Raw genomic sequence first — 19,179 nt, 5'->3', positions numbered from 1 at the left:
TTGGGAGGCTGAGGCAGGAGAATCAATTGAACATGGGAGGCAGAGATTGCAGTGAGCCGAGATGGCACCATTGCTCTCCAGCCTGGGTGACAGAGTAAGACTCTGTCTAAAAAAAAAAAAAAAAAAAAAAAAAAAAAAAAACCTGAACGTTTGATTATCTGATTATAGGTTTGAGCTCTATGGATATTGGAGTTATTTAACCCCTTTGCTTGGACAGAATTTTGCGGTTGATAGATATCCTTAACAAATTCTTTAATTTTCACCCAGTGAGGTGGAGAGGCTGAAGGCTAGCTCTCACCGTCACCTGTCGCTGTTCACTCATGGTGTTCCCTCTGTCAATGCTCCTCATTGCTCCTCCTTGATTCCCATCACCTGGTTAACTCCTTTATCTGTCCTGATAAAGGAGTTAACCAGGAAGGTGGGCTTGTCAAGTCACCACCTGCAGGAAGTCTTCTTTGATTTCCCCTGACATGTGTTATGGTTTCCAGATATGTACTTCCTTCACACTGTGCCTCTAGTGGCAGGCTGAGGCTGGCGTATATTCTGAATTTTGAATTTTCCACAAGAGAAACTCAAGGAGGATGAGAATGAAAGCATCAGCCATATCTTTGGTGGCAGAAGATGTGGCTGGGGTCCTGAGCCTCATGAGACTCAGGAGAGAGTGTTTTGATATTTGTTAAATGCTACAAATAGGTGGAGGTTGTCAGAAAAAGTCCTGGCTTCATATGGCAAATCATTCCATAATAATCTCTAATTTTAGTCTGGGTTTTTCAAAACTGTTGCTGACCTTATTCTTTTTTGTTTGTTTGTTTTTTTGGAGACAGAGTTTTTTGCTCTTTCATCCAGGCTGGAGTACAGTGGTGCGATCTCGGCTCACTGCAACCTCTGCCTTCTGGTTTCAAGCGATTCTCCTGCCTCAGCCTCCTGAGTAGCTGGGATTACAGGCACCCGCCATCACGCCAGGTTAATTTTCTTGTATTTTTAGTACAGACTGGGTTTCACCATGTTTGCCAGGCTGGTTTTGAACTCCTGACCTCGTGATCCACCTGCCTCAGCCTCCCAAAGTGCTGGGATTACAGGCTTGAGTCACTCCACCTAGCCCCACTCTTTAGCTTAGACTCCTGAGACTGTGTTGCTCAGCTTCTACGTGAGACATTCCTTCAAGAACCAGGTACTGACAGTTTACTGTGTACCAGGCAGGATAGGCAGCGTGGCTAAGTGAGTGGGTTCTGGATTTGAACTCAGGCCCTAAGTTGTGCTCATTATGTGATCTCAATTAATTGGCTTCATCTGTGTCTCAGTTTCCTTATCTGTGAAATGAAGGCAATAATGGTATCTATTTCACTGGACAGCTGTGAGGATCAAATGAGATATTTCATGTGGAGCTCAGAATATGACCTTTGGAGCATAGTGAATGCTTGATAAATGCTGAAGCTGGGACTGTGACGACTTAAACTTCCAGTCTCTAGTTTGGTTTCCTGATCTCCAGAGCACTTCCCCAAGAATTTCTCTCTCACTGCTTTGCTCCTCCAAAGTCCAAATTTAAATCCTATTTCACCATTCCAAATCCTTCTCCTGTCCCTAACTTGCTCTGCCCTATCAAGCCCACATTCTTGTGCTACGTCTCCTTTCTCAATACTTATAAAGCAGATGTTATACCCATAAAAATCGCTAAAATGAAAAAAAAGATGAAAAATACTAAAAAATGGCTGAAGATGTAGTGCATCCAGACTCAAGAGTGCTGGCGGAAGAGCACATTAATTCTACTACTTTGGAAAACTTTCTGGCAATAAGACTGAACACATACTGTCCTTTGATCCAGGAATTTCACACCTAGGTCTACCCTCAACAGAAACATGCACATACATACATCAAAAATCATGTAGAAGAAATTTCTTCATAGCACAATATTAGCTACCTACTGCTACAGAACATATTACCCCCAAACTTAGCAACTTAAAACAACAGACCTTTATTATCTCACAGTTTCTGTGGCTGAGCAATTTGGGAATAACGTAGCTGGGTTCAGGGCCAAGGTTAGGTACAGCAGGCACCAGGCCTAGGGCCCACGATGCTTGTTAGTACAATTTCCTCCTTCCAGTCAGTGAGATACTTCCTTTTTGTTGTAACGGAGGAAGGGGCACACAAAGACAAAAGTGCGTAGGTCCCATAAAGTCACAGTGCAGCCCTGGCTGGGTGGGTCTCTCGTGAGGTCTGTCAAGCTGTCATCCGGGAACACAGTCCTTGGAAGATTCCCCTGGGAAAGATCCATCTCCACGCTCACTCAGGTAGTAGCTGGCAGTTTTTAGTTCTCTAGTTGTTGGCTGGAGGCCTCAGTTTATCACCACATGGGCCCCTCCATGGCTGCCTGGGTGTCCTTAGGACATGGTAGATGGCTTCCCTCAGAGAAAGAGGGAGAGAGGGAGAGTGGGAGCAATCAAAAGAGAGAAAAACCAAGATGCCAAAGTATCTTTCATAATCTAGTCTTGGTAGTCAACTTCTATCCCTTCTGCCATATTCTATTGTTTACACAAACCAACTCTGGGACAGCGTGGGAGGAGACCACAGAATCGTGTGAATACCAGGAGTCCAGGATCGTGTGGTGCCCTGTTAGAGGCTGGCCTATCTTGAGTCGTTAAAAAACAGAAACTATCCAAATGTTTATCAACAGTAGAAATAATAAATAAATGATACCATATTTATACAACGGAATTCTACACAGCAATAAGAATGAACCATTTATAACTACATACAACAATATAGATTGTAGCTCATAAACATAATGTTGCAAGAAGAAGCCAGGAACAAATAGTATACTTGATATGATTCCACCGATGCAAAGTTAAAAACCAGGCAACACAACTCTGGGTGTTAGAGGCCAGATAGTGGTTTCGCCTGGAGAGATACTGATGGAAAGTAGATACAAAGGGAGCTTTTGGGTGCTGGCAATATTCAGTATCTTTGTCTGGATGTTAATTCCACAAGTTTATGAAAATTCATTGAGCTGTACAACTTTCTCTGTGTAAATTATACTTTAACAAGAGTTTTTCAAAAGTAGGTGTTGTAATACCTGTATTGTCTCCTTTTGCTAAAGAGACATTCTGGAAATGATTTTGGTTATGGCTAAGCATAAAACTGGGTGCTGTAGGCCGGGCGTGGTGGCTCACACCTGTAATCCCAGCACTTTGGCAGGCGGAGGAGGTGGATCACGAGGTCAGGAGTTGGGGACCAGCCTAACCAATATGGTGAAACCCTGTCTCTACTAAAACACACACACAAAATTAGCTAGGCATGGTGGCGGGCACCTGTAATCCCAGCTACTCAGGAGGCTGAGGTAGAAGAATCACTTGAACCCAGAAGGCGGAGGTTGCAGTGAGCCGAGATCGCACCATTGCACTCCAGCCTGGGCAATAGAGTGAGACTCCATCTCAAAAAAGAAAACAAACAAAAAAACAAAAAACAATTGGGTGCTATAGACTGAATATCTGTTCCCTTCCATCCCCCAATTTATATGTTGAAACCTAATCTTCAATGTGATATTTGGAGGTGGGGCTTTTGGGAGTTGATTCGGTTATGAAGGTGAAATTCTCTTGAATAGCACTACCACCCTTGTAAAACAGGCCACAGAGAACTCCTTCGCCCCTTCTACCATCCGAGGGCACAGCAAGAAGGCTTCACTTATGAACCAGAGAGTGGGCCTTCCCCAGACATGGAACATACTGGCACCTTGATATTGGACTTCGCAGCCTTCAGAACTGTGAGAGAGAAACATTTCTGTTGTTTATAAGTCACCCAGTCTGTGGTACTTTTGTTATAGCAGCCCAAAGGTTTAAGACACTGAGGCAACTACAATGTCTGGTCAACATATTGGTCCTGGTGCTAGGGCTTGCCTGCTATGAGATCATAGGTGAACAGTAGCTTAACCTCTCTGAACTGTAGTTTCCTCAATTGTAAAGTGCAGTGGGCATGTATGCTCCTAGCCTCAGGGTGTGGTGAAGAGTATCAGGTACAGTTGAGTCCTGTTACGCTATCAAGCACTTTAATATCAAGATCTTCCAAGTTCAAAACCATAAGACTTCCCTGGAGACCAGGATATCTATCATCTATTTAACATCTCTCTCTGTCTCTCTCCTGTATTCCTCTCTTTCTCGTTAGGGATGGTGGGGGTGGAAAGTAGGTTTGAGGGTTTGTGATCTATCTCTTTGGGGTTCATCCTCTGGCCTCAAATTTCTTTGCTATCACGTGATCTCTTTGTGTAGTTTCTCTAGGCGAAATTCCCTAGATTAACCAAGATAGTAAGGTGGGGAGAGCAGAGCCACCACGCAGCTGTGGTTCTCACCTGGGCCAGAGACCAGCTGCACAGAAAAAGGCTAAAAGTTGTTTCTATGCACTCTGGGATGTGTGGGTTTAGGGGGAATTCCACTAGGTGATACAGCTGGTTTCTGATATTCTGGGGAGGAGTCAGATTATCTTTTTAATACATTTATGCATGCATTTTATGTGCATTCATTAAACATCTGCATAAATTTGTATATAATACAACCATTTGTAAAGATAGACCTTACCCAATAAAGACATGTTATGATATAATTGTGATAATCTGCAATCTCAATTTGGGTTTATTCACTTCGTGGGAGTTGGGATTCACAGTGTGTAGAACTATCTCTGTGTCTTACACTGTAATAGTATATACCTTTTAATGTGACTAGAAGCTCCCTAAACGGAGCATGTCTTTCCTGTACTAACAGAACCGCTAGATAGCCACTGTGAAGTGACTTAGGGAAGTGTGTAAGGGTGGGATAAATGGGGAATCTCCACCAACTCCTCACATCTAGGAGAGATCTGATCCCATTTTGGTCATTACAATTTAGGTCTTTCCATAGAACTGTTTCTTTTGGGACTCAAATAGCAGCATGGGGCCCCCTGGTGGCCGGAAATCATGAGTTTGCTTTTCAAGCATTTTGAAGGCCAGGTCAGGCTAGAGAAGTATAGAGAGTAAATATTCACCTCCAACTGCTGCTTACCGTAGAGGCATAATAGAGAGTGAGATGGCCTCTTTGGGGGAAAAATGAGAACTAAACCTTTTTCTTTAACGAGTTTAGGATGGACTATAATTCTGGATAAACCATTCACTTTGTGATTTTTTATTCTTTGGCTCATTTAGCACCTTAATTAGGTACTTATTGAATACTTAATCTGCTTAAACCATTATGTTAGGTATTACACTAGGGGTAAAAAGAGGATCTATCACACACTTCTAAGGAGCTTTGGAATAAGGATAACACTTAGGCCACGAACACGACAGAAAATAAAAGGTGCCATCAGAGAATAAAAGATGAACTCACAAAAGAGCATTTACATTCAGATAAAAGGGAAGGCTTCCGGGAAGATGTAGCATTTGAGCTGAGTGCTGATGAGAAGCAGGATTTGGGCAGATTAAAATCAAGGAAACAATGCATTATGAGCTAGGAAAAACACAAGTTTGGACAGACATAGAGCAGGAAAACCAGAGTCGGGTGCAAGAATGGTGAATAGTCTATTCTGGCTAACTCATAAGGAGGTTTGGGGGTTAGAATGAGCATGAAAACTGGATACACCCTTTTGGATCAGACTAGAGAATCTTGAACCTTGTCTGAGTAATTTATTCATACAGCAATGTGGCGGCGGGGGGAGGTGGGAAAGGGCTTTGAATGTCTTTGCACAGAGAAGAGGTATGTGAAGGCACAGAGTCACTTGCATTGAAATGAGCACAGCCCCCTAAACTTGCATTTGGTTGGGAGGAATGTTGATCTGTATGTGACACCATCTGACCTGCAAAGTCATTATTAGGGTGTTTCCACTTACAAAAACTACCTGTGCAAGAGGGAGTAGTAAGGGCTCAAGGGCTCCTGCCATGTTTAATTAAATTCCTGGATAGAAAGACTTTCAATGACTGTCCTATGCTAGGCTGATTTTGTTTTCCAAGTTTTAAGAAACCTTCATGCCTATCTTTCTATTCTAGTTTAAGATGGTTTAAACTAAATGAATGAGCTGTATTTCTGGCTGGAGTTATAGGGTAGAGTCCTAGCTGTGGACTAGCTCAATGTCCAATGAAGAATTCAAGCAGTAACTTTATTTGCATTGTATTAGATCTAACTGAGTAAGAAGCCTGAGAATCCACATTATGCCCGGCATATAGTTGGTGCTTGTGTATGTGTTAAGCAAATAATTAACAACTGATTCCACAAAAATGTAATATACATTTAATAGCACATTATAAAGTTCCTGACCAAAGACATTGATTTCCTAATTATAATAGCACAGAACTCCTTTAGAATTCAGTAAACGTAATTAAGACTATTCAGAAGTAATGAAAAACCAATATGATAAAAACAAAAATCCTCCAGTAAAGAAGAAGGAACCTGTCCATTTGAGAGAAATATAATTGAGAACTTGCAAATGAGACAAGGGAATATAGCAATTTGGAACTGCAATAGAAATAACTACAACAGAAACAACCATTTAAGAAGTTTTAGCAGCAATAAGTATTTATTATTCTGAATGAAATGTACACTTGATTTTTATATAAAAATCATCAAAAGTGCTCTATTGGATTATTTTACTATTAATTTAACCCCCAACAGCATCTATTAGCTAGACCTTTAATGGGTTTTTCTTTACTTCTGACACATCATTACAACTGGCTAAAACTGTCCAATGTTAAAATATAAAAAATATTAGTTTACTCTTCAAGATAAAGTACCACCAGTGATGAGTTATTAAAAGTGAAAAATAAAAACAGATGCCAGTGAATCAATGTATTGCAAAAAATTATCACAGAATTTCATAGATATATGCGAAGCCCAAGGTAATTTAGATCCTTGGCAGAACATTTTTATGGTACATCTTAAGACTGTGGGTTATTTCTTTTGGAGGCAAATGTCTAGTGTGCCAGGCCTATCTTGTTATTTTCTCATCTTTTCTTGGCTACTTTACAGGGTGAACCAAACGCTGTCTAATGCCGTGTACTCCCATGACCCCCAAAATGTTTAATGTAAATAGAAAGCTGATTTTGCAGTCTCAGAAATAGCCCTTAGGATTAAGTTTGTCGTTAAAGAAGACATGAGTCATTCCTCACAAAGGAGAAGCCCCTCCACCCTCCCACCCCTGTTCTTCCAGTCTGCTCCAATGCCAAATCTGTTCTCTCCCACCATGGTTCTGGGTGAATTGGGTGACAAAGTCAGAGCAGGTTTTCCAGGCCCAATAGCCCATTTGGTCTTATTCAGTCTCAAGCAAACAAGCTTCTCTGATTTGCCACGAGAGCTGTCTGACTCTCCCGTCTCTTGGCTTTCTTGCTCCTTTGTCTCACTTTCCAGCACAAGGCGCTGGAGGCTAGTAAAAAAAGTCCAGATGACAGAACAACCAGGCCAAAGATGGAGATGACGGAGCCATGGGAATTGAAGCTGTAAGCCACCGCGGTGACCACGATGCCAGCGATGAAGACAACCACAGCGAAGGGGATGATGCAGCGGTAGCAGGAGAGCTCGGTACCCCCTGTAGCAGCCATCAACTGAATCTCACTGACCAGAGGGACTGTGGTGACCACGACTTCACTCTTGGGGCTCTTCTCCATTGTCGCCGCCATGTGAGCCTTTGGGGCTCCCAGGATCTCCTTGATGGGCTCTTCAGTCATTTTTACAACAGTGCTTCTAAGGTGGGTTTGCAGACTAGATCTGGACAGTCTCATCAGGGTGAAAGCTGTGAAGATAACAGGACATGTCAGCTACATGTATCAGAATGAACCCTGCAAGCAGAAATAAAAAGCTGGGGAGGCACCTCTTTTCCAGGAGGCATAGATCCATGTGAAAAGCAACTTTACTCTTTTTTTGAATTGGTTGCATTTTCTTTGCATTTAGGCAAAAAATAAGATGAAGCAGATGCACGTGAAGGGAAGACAGAAAAAGCAGGAAGCACTTACAGTGTTTAATATACCCTGGCGGTCTACAAATGTTTTACAAGCTTTTCTCCTTTGTCTATTGCTTCTCCTTCCTCTAAACACACAGAAATGCCTGAATCCTAATCCAAAAATGGTTTCATTCAAGAGGAGAATACATTACAAACAATATTTCACACCGTTAATCCCAGAACTTACAGCAACTCAGACTCCACCAATCTTGCTGGGCATAACATGCATTCTTTCCAAACTGTCACCTATTCGCTGCCCACAAAATCAATGTCAAGGCAAGTGGCCAGCAATAAATGATGTTCTTCTCCATTGAATGACAGTCAAAAAATCTTTATTGTGTTACTATTAAACACAGTGCAACCTGCTCCCTGACATCTTTTTATTAACCATTTTAGGTGCACAGTTCAGCAAAAAATTCATTGACAATGAGGTGGGGATTTGTGATCTGAAATGTAACACTATCTTCCAATCTGCTATGACAGAGAAAAAATAAGAAAAAAAAATTCAACCCCTTCATAGGATATAATTTTGTGCTTTCTCCTGGCAAAAATAAAATCAATTATTAGAGTAATTAGTTATCAATACACAAATTTTCTATTAAGCTCAACACAAAATTTTGATATTATGTATATACTACAACGTGCGGAAACAAATAAGCATGCTAGGTTTTCAGGAAATCTCATTTTCTTCCATGCCCTTGTGTATAAAACTTGCTGCAATGATGCTTTCTAAGTATTTTGAACCTGAACATTTCAGGACAAAGCTTGAGACTTTTGATCAAAAGCATCTGGTTGAAATGCTGTCTATGAGAAATCAGTGAAAACGTGTCTGCTGCCCAGACATGGTTGAGTCACTGTCTTCCATTCTCAAAAAGCCGTCTAGCTGCTACACAGTTGAGCAGTTGTAGTTACTGAACAAGTTTAAAGAAAGATACTTGAGACTGTTTCAATGAGATTAATATTTTGAATATATTAAGCATCCACTGAAAATAAATTCAACTCCAGATCAAACATCACTGGTTCTTCCCTGCTCTGGAAAGTCAAAATATCACTCCCTGAGCAAGGAACTCAATCTTAGAGCTGCATACTCACATGTCATTTTTAATCACCAAACTAATTAATCACTGTTGTCCAATGACACCCTGACTTCTGGTGAGGCCAGTTAAAAGATACTTGAGATTATGTCCGAAAAAGATATCTTCACCCCAAAGCTGAGATTGAGCTAATCTAAAAATCAAGATCTGTCCCCAAATTACTTACACTCACCTCCGAGAGGCAATCCATTACCAGAGTAACCACTTGACTTGGAAGGGAAGAAACAGCAACGCTTGAGTCTCTTCGTCCAACTTCTGGGAAAGAGCCTCTAACAGCAAGGCTGTCAATAAAATAATAGGTTAGGGATCTCTTCTGGGGAAAAGAAAAGATGTAAAAATACTTTACTATAAGGTCTGGTCTGGTTTGGAATCCTGGAGTTCCTGCTGCTTTCAGGCTACCTCTGTTCCTAAATGACGCTTGTCTTTCCCTCCCTCTCTCTTTTTATTCCCTCCCCCTCCAGTTTGCCCCTCCCTAACATTTTTTTTTTTTTTCCTTCGTTCTTTTCCTTGCCAGCAGATTCTGAGTTTTGGCTTCCCCCAACTTTGCTCAGTGACATGATAAGTCCGAATCATTTCTACAGATACCCCAGAGACAGGAGCCAGCTTTTACTTTTCTTTCTCTTGCAGCATTTACTAAGCGGACTGCTTTGTGAATTTGAATGACTCACTTTTTCCCCTGCCGACCTCCAGATCTTCCTCCCGTCCATCAGGCATTTTTATAAGAAAATCCCAGAGTCAGCGTTGCAGACCCGGCTGAGGGGACAGAGCTGAGGGGACAGACACTCTAGGGCGGCAGAAACAGCTGTGAAGTCATGGGGCAGCTGAATTCAGTCTCTAAGCCAGCAAAAATCCATGTTCCTAGGTTTTCCCATTATTCTTTATTTATATGTGCGTGATAGTCATCTGAAGCTTAAAACCCCACTTGTTCAGTGTTAATTCATTTAGGAATGAGGGTGGGAGGCACAAATGTTTGCGGTTAAGGGGGGAAGGCAGTCACATTGATTTAAACATGATTGTTTACTGCTCTTGCAAGGAGGTAACTTTAGCAGCGCCAAGATTATCATCATCATGATAATTGCTACCATTTATAGAGCACCTACTCTGGACATGGCACAATATTAAGAAATGTCACACATTAACATTAATTCTCACTAGTTCATAAATGAGGAAACAGGCTCAGAGAGGTTAAGGAATTTAACGAAGATCACCCAGTAACAGAGAAACCCTTGGTTTGAACCCTAGTCTTCAGTAGATACATATATCATCTGGGGAGATTGTTAAACTTAGATTCTGATTCAGTAAGTCTGTAACAAGCTCCTACCTATGTCAAGACCTCTGTTCCTTGGCCCACTTTAAGAAACAAGGTATTTTAAACATTCAAACATATACAGCTTGACACATCATACGCTCAAACAATAAAGTTAAACATCTATTTCCCACCCCCATAAACCTGTAAGTGGCTTTATAGGTTTATCGTTTCTTACAGACAAACTGCGAACATTTTAAAACCTTGAAATACATAAAGCCCAAGATTGTCTTTTTGAGGAGAAAATACTGGGACCTCATCCTACACTTTGTAGTTAAAAGTTTTTCATCCTCCATTTTCTTCATCTGCACATGTGTTAATAACCCCTTCTAATTAATACTGTGAACCATAAATCCAAATTAACTCTTGGAAGAGATTTGTTTTCTGTCTTTCTGTCAAATTGTTATGTTTCTCTAATTGCTGGCAAAGGGCTTGGATGTTCTCAACATCTTACCTCTCCTTTACCACAGCACGGTCTCTCCAGCCTTGCGTTGTAGCAATACCCTGATGACTTGTCACAAAAAGAGAGGGACCGGAAGTTATTTATTCTAGAATGAAAGCCAAACAGAGGGTTATGTCATTATAAAAAATAAAGTTGAAAAGTCCCTGAGGTTTGGGGGAATCATGGCAAGTACCCGGAGGACCTTGGTCGCCATGATCCTCACACTTCAAAAATGTCAGACCTAAAGAGACAGCCTTCGTCCCTGAGGAGTGCTGTCACTTGGTGTTGAGGGTCAGGAATACTTAGAACCAGGGCATTTCAGAACTTGCCAAAGTTGCCCCTGGAAGATGGTGAGATGGGGGCCGCTCGCTACGTCCAATGGAGGTTCTTGAGAAGCTCCTTAACAGAGCTGTCTTCTCACCTGGAAACTCTGGCCCTTGAGGGCAATTCCCCTCTATTTTCTAGTACCACTTCACCTGCAAGATAGCCCAATAACCGCACCGAAGCTCTGAATATCACCTTATTCTGTTGAAAACATGCTTTCCTGTTACCAAAGCGAAAGGTGCAAAAACTGAACTTCTAGAGAGAGGACAATGGCACCTTTTTTCATGGTAAGCCCTTGACTGAGTCTACAGTGAGGCACAGTGAGTGTGTCTGTGCCCTGGGAGCATGTGCGAAGCTATCATCACTTCCAATACCAAAGCTTTCTTCAACCTTGTCAGGCTCAGGTGCCTCATTCACACCAATGCTCCTTCGCACGGTCTGTGCACCTGCCTTGATACACAGTTACCCATCTCTAGACTCTGAGTAGACAACTGATGATTTGTATATTAAATTCAAAGAGGTAGAAAGGTTTGGTAGAAAGCAGAAATTGTATCAGAAGAATAGATGCCTGTCATCCTAACCACTGACACACGCTTTAACCGACTTTACCTCTTCAAATTGAAATTCAAAGAGAATTCCTAGTGATCTATGCCTGTTGCCTCTGAATGTTTATTCCTCCTTGCACTCTGTGTCTATAAGGTATGAAACACCCCTGGGCATCCTTCAGGGACACCTGCCCCCAAATGCAAAATTTCATCCACAATGTGACCAGCCTTATTTCTGTAAGCCCTCTGTTTTCACAAGGAAGAGGAAATCTCTCTAGCTCTTTCTAAAGCACATGGCTTTAGGAGACTCCTTTAAGTTTGGAGAACTTTTCTCAAAGCCTCCAATGCATGAATTGTATCTATGCCCCTAACCCCCGTAGGCATTAAACATTTCCTTCCCAGATCTTTCAAAGAGCAAAGCAAAGATCCTTACCTTTCCCAGCTAGAGTTAGACTGAGACAGCTGCCTGCCCCGCCAAGAGCAACCCAGAGAAGGGGATGCAAATCACCACACTAGGGACCGTAAACAAAGTACTCAGCAAGGCTTAAACACAATTAAGGGATCGGAGACAATTTGGTGAGAGGAAATCCCTTAAATGCTGCTGGATTTTACTCTGCTTTCCTCCATGAAAATGTAATCCATATGTGTGTGTGTGTGTGTGTGTGTGTGTGTGTGTGTGTGTGTGTGTGTATTATATATATGCACATAGAGAGAGCGAGAAAGGGCATCAAGTTTGAAAAGAATATCTTCCTTCACTTCTCTCTTTTTATATCTTTATTCAGGCACCAATTTGCAAGATTTTTTCTATCCAAAGCCCTCATTCTGATGCTCTCCCTCTGTGAATCAGACCTGCATAAAAGAATTTGTAATATTTGCTCTATATTTCTAAGGGAGTATGGGGTTGGAAAGTGTGTATGTAGGGGAATAGGACCATAAACTATCCTCTTTCACCATGACATGCAGGTAATAAAAGGAGTACAAGGAAGATAAAGATCAGTGGTGAAAATTGCATTTGGTGGCTGAGCGGACCCTCTCCATAACGTCAGAGGGGTGGTCCTATTGGTGCCCTTCATCAGAGGATGTCAAGGCACCATAGAAATTATGTGAAATTATTTTTCAGTAAAAATCACACCTCTGAGGTGACCTTCCACCAAAGGCATTGTAAATGGCAGAGCTGGGAACATTTGCTGTTCCAGACAGAATGCCCCCAAATTGGGAAAATCTCTTTTTTTTTTTTTTTTTAAGAAACAAAATGAGAGACAAAGTTTCTTAAGGGAGAGGGGCCTGGAAGTGGAGGAGGGCAGGGAGCATGGTGGCTACTATGACAAAGAGGTCATTTTGCCCATTTCCCTAAAGTGGAAGCCAAAGATGCAGGCTCTAAGGTTGCAAAAGGGGATGTTTTGATTTTCCCATTGAGTTTATGCTGTTGAAGATCTGGAAATTTCTCCTTTGGGAACACATAAAGTTTGCATTTTGTGAAGCATGCCCCCACGTGCATTTGATTACTCGCCTGTGTTTATTTCCAATTTGCTTTTGCTTGGTGTGTTTGAGCTGGCTAATTTCCAGCAGCCTTGAGGATGCCAGTTCCTCTTGGCCCTCTGTCCAATCACCACATGCCTTTGATCTCAGTCATCACCCAGTCCAATTGATGCAGGGAGATTCGGGAAGCTGGCCAGGTTTTCTCCTCTCTAATGCTTCTTTTAAGGGTGTGCCTGCATTTATGTTCTGAAATCATGGACATTTTGGAAAGTGATCTGTGCTTCTGTGTTCATTTTGGATAGCAGATATCATGTTATTATTCCCCTTTTCCTTTTTTTCTCCTCCAAAGCACTTTTCTTTGAGGTCTAGGACATTAAATAGAGAGATCTAATAGTACCAAAAGGAACAATGAATGTGCCTTAGATAGAAATATATATTTCACTAATTGGTGGTCAATTTCTAGGTATGGGAATCTCATAAGATCCATGTGAATATAGAAAGGGAAGCATCCATCTTGTAGATGCATATTGTAATCTCCATTCTCTTACCCCATTTTGTTCTGAGTAACTATGAAAGATCATATAAACATAAAAAATTGAGCTGAGTAAATAATCTCTCACTTCAACAAGAACTAATTGCCATTCTGGTCTCAGATGAGAAGAATTAATTTTCTTGTCTCAAAATCAGAATGTACACTGAAATTCCTGTCATCCTGATACAACCCCATACATTTTGCATAACATTTTATATTTATGTACGTTATTCCTTGGAGGCCAAAGATGAGGAAGCCCAAAGTTCGACAGTTACCTCAAATTGGGCTGACACTTTCTTTCCTAAGACAAATGCACACTCCTAGGTTCACCCTCCCTTAGTGAGTGAGCTCTGGGTCACATATGCTTGGGGCTTGCAGGAAACAGACCATACTGGGTTTTTTTTGTTTTTTTTTTCAGGGAGGAGAAGGGAAGGGACCACAATGACCTCACCCCTTTGCCACTCCTTCCTATACCTGATAGCATGGAGCCCTTTGATGCCTGTTTACAGAAGAAATCTCCCCCTAGGCTCTGGTGACCAATATCACTTGTCCTGGTCATAAAATGACGTACATAAACATTGTGTGACACCCAATCAACTCCTAATCAGTGTACAATTTCTAGGCTTCAACACCAATCCGGTACTGGAAATTGGAAAAGATCCTGTAACATGTACAGTGTCCTAAAAACTGATAATCCATGGTATCTCTGTAAGGATCAGTGAGCTTTTCTCCATTCCATAGTCACAGAGCAGAATATGCCTTCCGACCGGATTAGCCACTTCCAAGTTAGGTAGCACTGGCCTTAAAATGACTGGCTCAGGATGGGCTCCTCAGTGCTGGCCTCCTCCAAATAATTGAAAGTACAGTTTAAACCATAGGTTTTAAGTTGCAGGCTTGGTAAGAGGAGCATGGAGGATATTTTTCACAAATAACTTTTTGATTCTCTATTTTGCCGAGAAAGAAATGGAGAAAAGAAAAAAGAAAAATGAAATGGAGGTTCAGAGACTAGCACTGTTTCTGAGTTTAACTCCAGAAGCTGGCCTCCTGCCTTCTTAACTGACCCATACAATACGCTCAGTTTGAAGAGGAAAGGGACACATTAACACAAGCATCTAACATGCACTACCCATAACACAGTCATCTCTCAGCTATTTGTATTTTATTTATAGAGAAAGTGGCAGAGCCAGGTTTCAAATCTAGGTACCTCTTTCTTCTTCTATGTTGTGTTGTGGGGAATTCATTTTTAAAATTAGAGTATATACATTTTCCTAAGTTTAGCTTAAGTCTCATTTTCTTGGGTTCAGGGTGATGTACTGTCACTAGATTTAGTTTGGGAAAAGTGCTCTGAAAAGGGTTACCTATTGCTTCTAGAATGATTAAGCCATGTATTTTGCCTTGTACACATGTGGGTATTAAAATAGAGCTGCATTAAGCAGATTTGGGTAGGTTTGAGGCCGGGACAGACATAGGCCTGGTACCTACAGAATCCATGGAAGATGTCGTAGTAGTCGGGCCACTTCAAAAGTCACCTAGGCCATTCCTCTGCCTTCAGGAACATTTTATTTCCTGTGCTCCTTTGGGTGCCAGGAACTTGCTAAATGCTCTAGCTGAGCAGATGCAAAACAGTGGGCAAAGCATGGTGTCTGTTTTCATGGAGTTTACCATCCAGAACAGGAAAGTCATCGGGACACCAATGTGGGTAATCCTTTTCTAGAAGGAATAACAAACGGCTGTGGGAGGCCCAGGGAAGATGAAATCAATTCAGGCCTAGGGGTGTGTGTGTAGTGGGTGGGGTGTGGTGGTGGTTGTAATCTTCATGGCACACAGGCATTTGCCATTATAAATAGAAAAGGAAAGAACATGATTCTAGGTGGAAGAAACAGCCTGTATTCAAGCATAGCTTTGAAACATACAAGTCTTCTGCAAAGAGCACTGAGTAGCTTGTTTGGCAGAATTTTGAAGAGCACAGGGCAGGCAGAGAGCCATCAAAATAAGACCGGAAATAGTTTATGGTCAGATTATCGCCTCAGTGGCGAGTTTGGACTTTATTTTGAGAGCAGTGTGGTTTTGAACAGGATTGCACAGTCAGCTCTGCGCATTATAAACAGTAGACTGATTGTAGAGTGTTGGGATGTCCTAGGAAAAGTCAATGTGGGGAAGAGGGAAAGCATGTTGAGACACCAGTTGGGATGCCTCTGTGATTGTCCAGGTAAGAGGCAATGGGCACCTGATATTGGGAAATGTGGACAGGTAGGAAATCACTGCAATGGTAGAATCAGCAAAACTCAGCAATGAATTTCAAGTGGGGAAAGTTATCGAGAGAGGAGTTTGTAAGGTTTTAAAGCGTAAGTAATTAACAGCTTGAGGTTGCTGTGAGCAGAAATAGGTCAGGACAAGGGGTAGATGCGGGGTGAGGAATACGTGATAATTTTGTTAGTATAGCTATTCACTTCTCCAGTGGAGAGGCAAATGCTGGAGAAGGTTGGCATTACTGCCTAACTAGTAAGTTATGGTGCATTGTCTGAATTGTCAAAAAATTCTGTCTTAGGCTCACAAATAAAATTTCCAGTAAAATTATGAATAATTTTATAATTCACTTCATTCCACATGCATATGCATGCACACAATTGCTGACAAACATACAATATATATGCACAGGATGTGAGATTGCTAATGTTTTGCATAGAATACAAAAAATTTGAGAATTCCAATTTGAGACTTTATTTTTACTGACCATATGCAAAGAATGTATTGATTATATGTTCAATTTCAAATTCCTTGAAAATAAGAACATAATTATACAATTCTTTTTTACAGTGTTAGACATTATTTTAAAATAAGCACTACATAGATATTTTCTGGTAATGAAAATATTTTCTCCAGTGGCCACCACTCTAAGGTACTACTCATGAAGAAGGAATATATAGAAGGTTCTCGTCTTGCCACTTCACATATGGAGAAACGCTTTTGCCTTACTAAGAACTAATTTTATGTTGCCCCCGTGAGTGAATGCTTTAAAAAAATAGCAATCCAAATCCACTACAGATTTATTTTGAAATGTCCTGTTTTGGGCCTCATGCAATGGAAGCAAGCCTTTATGTTGAGGGGCTTACCATGATCATGTTGGTTGGGAAATCATCTGCCAGTTCCTCAAGGATATTATCATCAATTTTGCATGCTTAGAAAGTCATTGCCAAATAAGTCAATGAATAAATAAAAGAATGACTCTACATTGAAATCGGATGTAAATTTAAAACTTAGATAATTATTTAAATGGGTTATTTTAAGGTACCCAGATATTTAGTGCTAAGTGCATTAATTATTCCTTATCATTATAGTGATAAATATTCATTTATAAATGAATAGTAATTATAATAATTATTCAATTACATTTGGAAAATGGTGCCTAGGACTAGAACCAAAGTCTGATTGATGCCAAAGCATGTCTCCCTAATCCCTGTGGAATACTGTTTCTGTGTTCAAATGATGGCATGCTTTCTGTAGCTCATGAGGAGTAAACTTGCCTTCAAATAATCTCTTGGGTTTTAAAATGATTGCTTCACCAGAGAAAAAACATGCCATCCTCTTCCCACAGAACCTCTGTAGTGGTATATTAATTGAGGATAGAACTAGTTCAACAAACCTTTTGGGAGCATTTTTATCCTCTTAAAAAGTCTTTGATATTCATGATGTGTGTGGGTAGTAGGAAACAGAACAATTTGCCCAACTGAACTGAGTTCAAAATAGAACTGTTTATCTTATGAACTTATCTTATGGAACAATGCAGAGAACAGATCTCTTGCTCTCTTTCTTTAGATAAAAATTTTAAAGTCTCGTTTTGTAAAGGAGACAGAACTTTGCTGTCTCCTTCTTGTTTACTTAAATAAACTATACAGGAAACAGGCATTATTGTCTTTGAAAAAGCAATGTAAAAACTTGGTAAAACCAATGATCCCCAGAGAGTACACAGCCACAGAATGAGAACACGATGTTTCTTCCATCAGGGCACACAGAGGGGCACCGAGTCTACTTTAAATTCCAACTGTACATTTGTACCCAGTTAGTGAATCTGCCGTTGATAACTTTGGATGACTTCCAGGATGATGGACTCAGTAGTCTCAGGGAAACCTTGCTTCACTGATTTATTTCTTGCTGTTTATTTTCTAAGTTAAACTTAGTTTGCAAAACTTTCTTTACAGCACTGATAGGGCTGGATTACCTTTTTTTTTTTTTTATAGCGCTAATAAGGCTTGATCATCTTTTTTCTAGAATCTAGGTTATAGCATAAGGTTTTGGATCGCTTCCACAATAAAATGAACATTTCTGACTCTCCAATATTGTTGTGCAATTAAAATAGCCATTAGCTGAAAGTAAGGAAACTTGAGTTTGATTCTCCTTTCCTCTTCGTGGCTTGGGCAAGTCACCCAACTTCTGAGTGCCCTATTGTCAGATCTCAGGATTCCATCTGTAGATACTTTATTAGTCTTTTCTTTTAAAAAAAAAAATCCTATCTGGGCTCAGAATATCAGAGAACTGAGACAAGACAACTTGGGGAAATAGCTAACACTACTACCCAAGCTACCAGAACAGCTGTAGGAAGCCTCTTTTTAAAAAAAATATTCCCTGATGCAACATCTGTCAGCAAAGCCACTGACCTTTTACTGTGGATGTTCATCTATTTCCATGTGAAGAGAGTCACAGGCTTCTGGCTCAGAGACTGACTGCAGCACGAAGGTTTTCTTCAGCCCTGATCAGAAATTTTGGTTTTCAGGGTTTGCACACTAATTTTCACTCTTTCTTACCCAAAGCCAATGCAGTAAGGAGCATGGGGCGTCCAATACCATAATAAACCATAAACTGCATTTGAAAGGAAAGCAGCAGGGGCCAGAACTCACACTTGTGGAGCCTCACCCTGCTGTGACTGACATGACGTAAGTGGGAGACCTCGGTTCACAGTTTTATGCGACAGGACACAGGAGCAGCCAACTTTAGGGAAGACTGATAGGAAAGCCCAAGGGTGAATCTCTCTGGGAACAGGAAGCAGGTACCGCTGGACCAACAAGGCTGTTGGACACAGGACTTTGCCTGGTTTTGTAGAAGCAACTGGGCTGCCCTGAGGCTGCCAAGAGGGTGTGCTCTGATCACATGGAGTGTGCATTTCCTTAGAGCTCCTCCCTTCCCAGCCCACGGAATCCAGAAAGAAGCTGCTGGGCTGCTGTGTGACTTCATCAATGCAGTGGATTCCTTTATAAGCACACAGTTCTCATAAGCAGAGAAAGAGAGAACACCATATATATATATTCCTCTCTTCTCTAAATTTTCTTGTTTTCTTTTCGGTAGAATTACAATCTTACCACTGTCAAATATGTCCTGTACACCAAGGAGGATTTGTGCTACCTGCCTCAGAATCATACAGGGTGCTTGCAAAAAATACAGGTGTCTGGGCTCCACCCCAGACCTATTACATTATTGCATCAGGATTTTGTGTGTGTGTGTGTGTGTGTGTGTGTGTG

The 19,179-nt window shown here is 41.1% G+C and overlaps 2 protein-coding genes across 20 annotated transcripts in view; one reads left to right on the top strand and one right to left on the bottom strand.

The window, feature by feature from the left end:
- PCT (phosphatidylcholine transfer protein) overlaps positions 1-19,179 on the top strand; it is a 304,249-nt gene that overhangs the window by 153,333 nt on the left and 131,737 nt on the right. The gene's annotated exons all lie outside the window — the stretch shown is intronic.
- Positions 6,220-18,342, bottom strand: LOC105476776 (transmembrane protein 100). 5 transcript variants are annotated; one of them, XM_011732953.2, is made up of 5 exons: positions 12,089-12,169; positions 10,799-10,892; positions 9,707-9,840; positions 9,211-9,319; positions 6,220-7,737 (listed from the first exon to the last, which is right to left on the bottom strand). In XM_011732953.2, exon 5 carries the CDS (start codon positions 7,724-7,726, stop codon positions 7,268-7,270), a length of 459 nt encoding a protein of 152 aa, XP_011731255.1. In that variant the 5' UTR covers positions 7,727-7,737; positions 9,211-9,319; positions 9,707-9,840; positions 10,799-10,892; positions 12,089-12,169; the 3' UTR covers positions 6,220-7,267. The 5 variants fall into 5 exon arrangements, with proteins under 5 accessions (XP_011731255.1, XP_024647024.1, XP_070939013.1 ...); XM_024791256.2 differs by having other exon boundaries at positions 9,707-9,822; XM_071082912.1 differs by lacking the exons at positions 9,707-9,840; positions 12,089-12,169 and adding an exon at positions 18,322-18,342.

Source organism: Macaca nemestrina, chromosome 17 (genome assembly GCF_043159975.1).
Source record: "Macaca nemestrina isolate mMacNem1 chromosome 17, mMacNem.hap1, whole genome shotgun sequence".
Classification (NCBI taxonomy): domain Eukaryota; kingdom Metazoa; phylum Chordata; class Mammalia; order Primates; family Cercopithecidae; genus Macaca; species Macaca nemestrina.
Note: the sequence above shows the minus strand (reverse complement) of the source record. Positions and strands in the feature narration are given on the sequence as shown.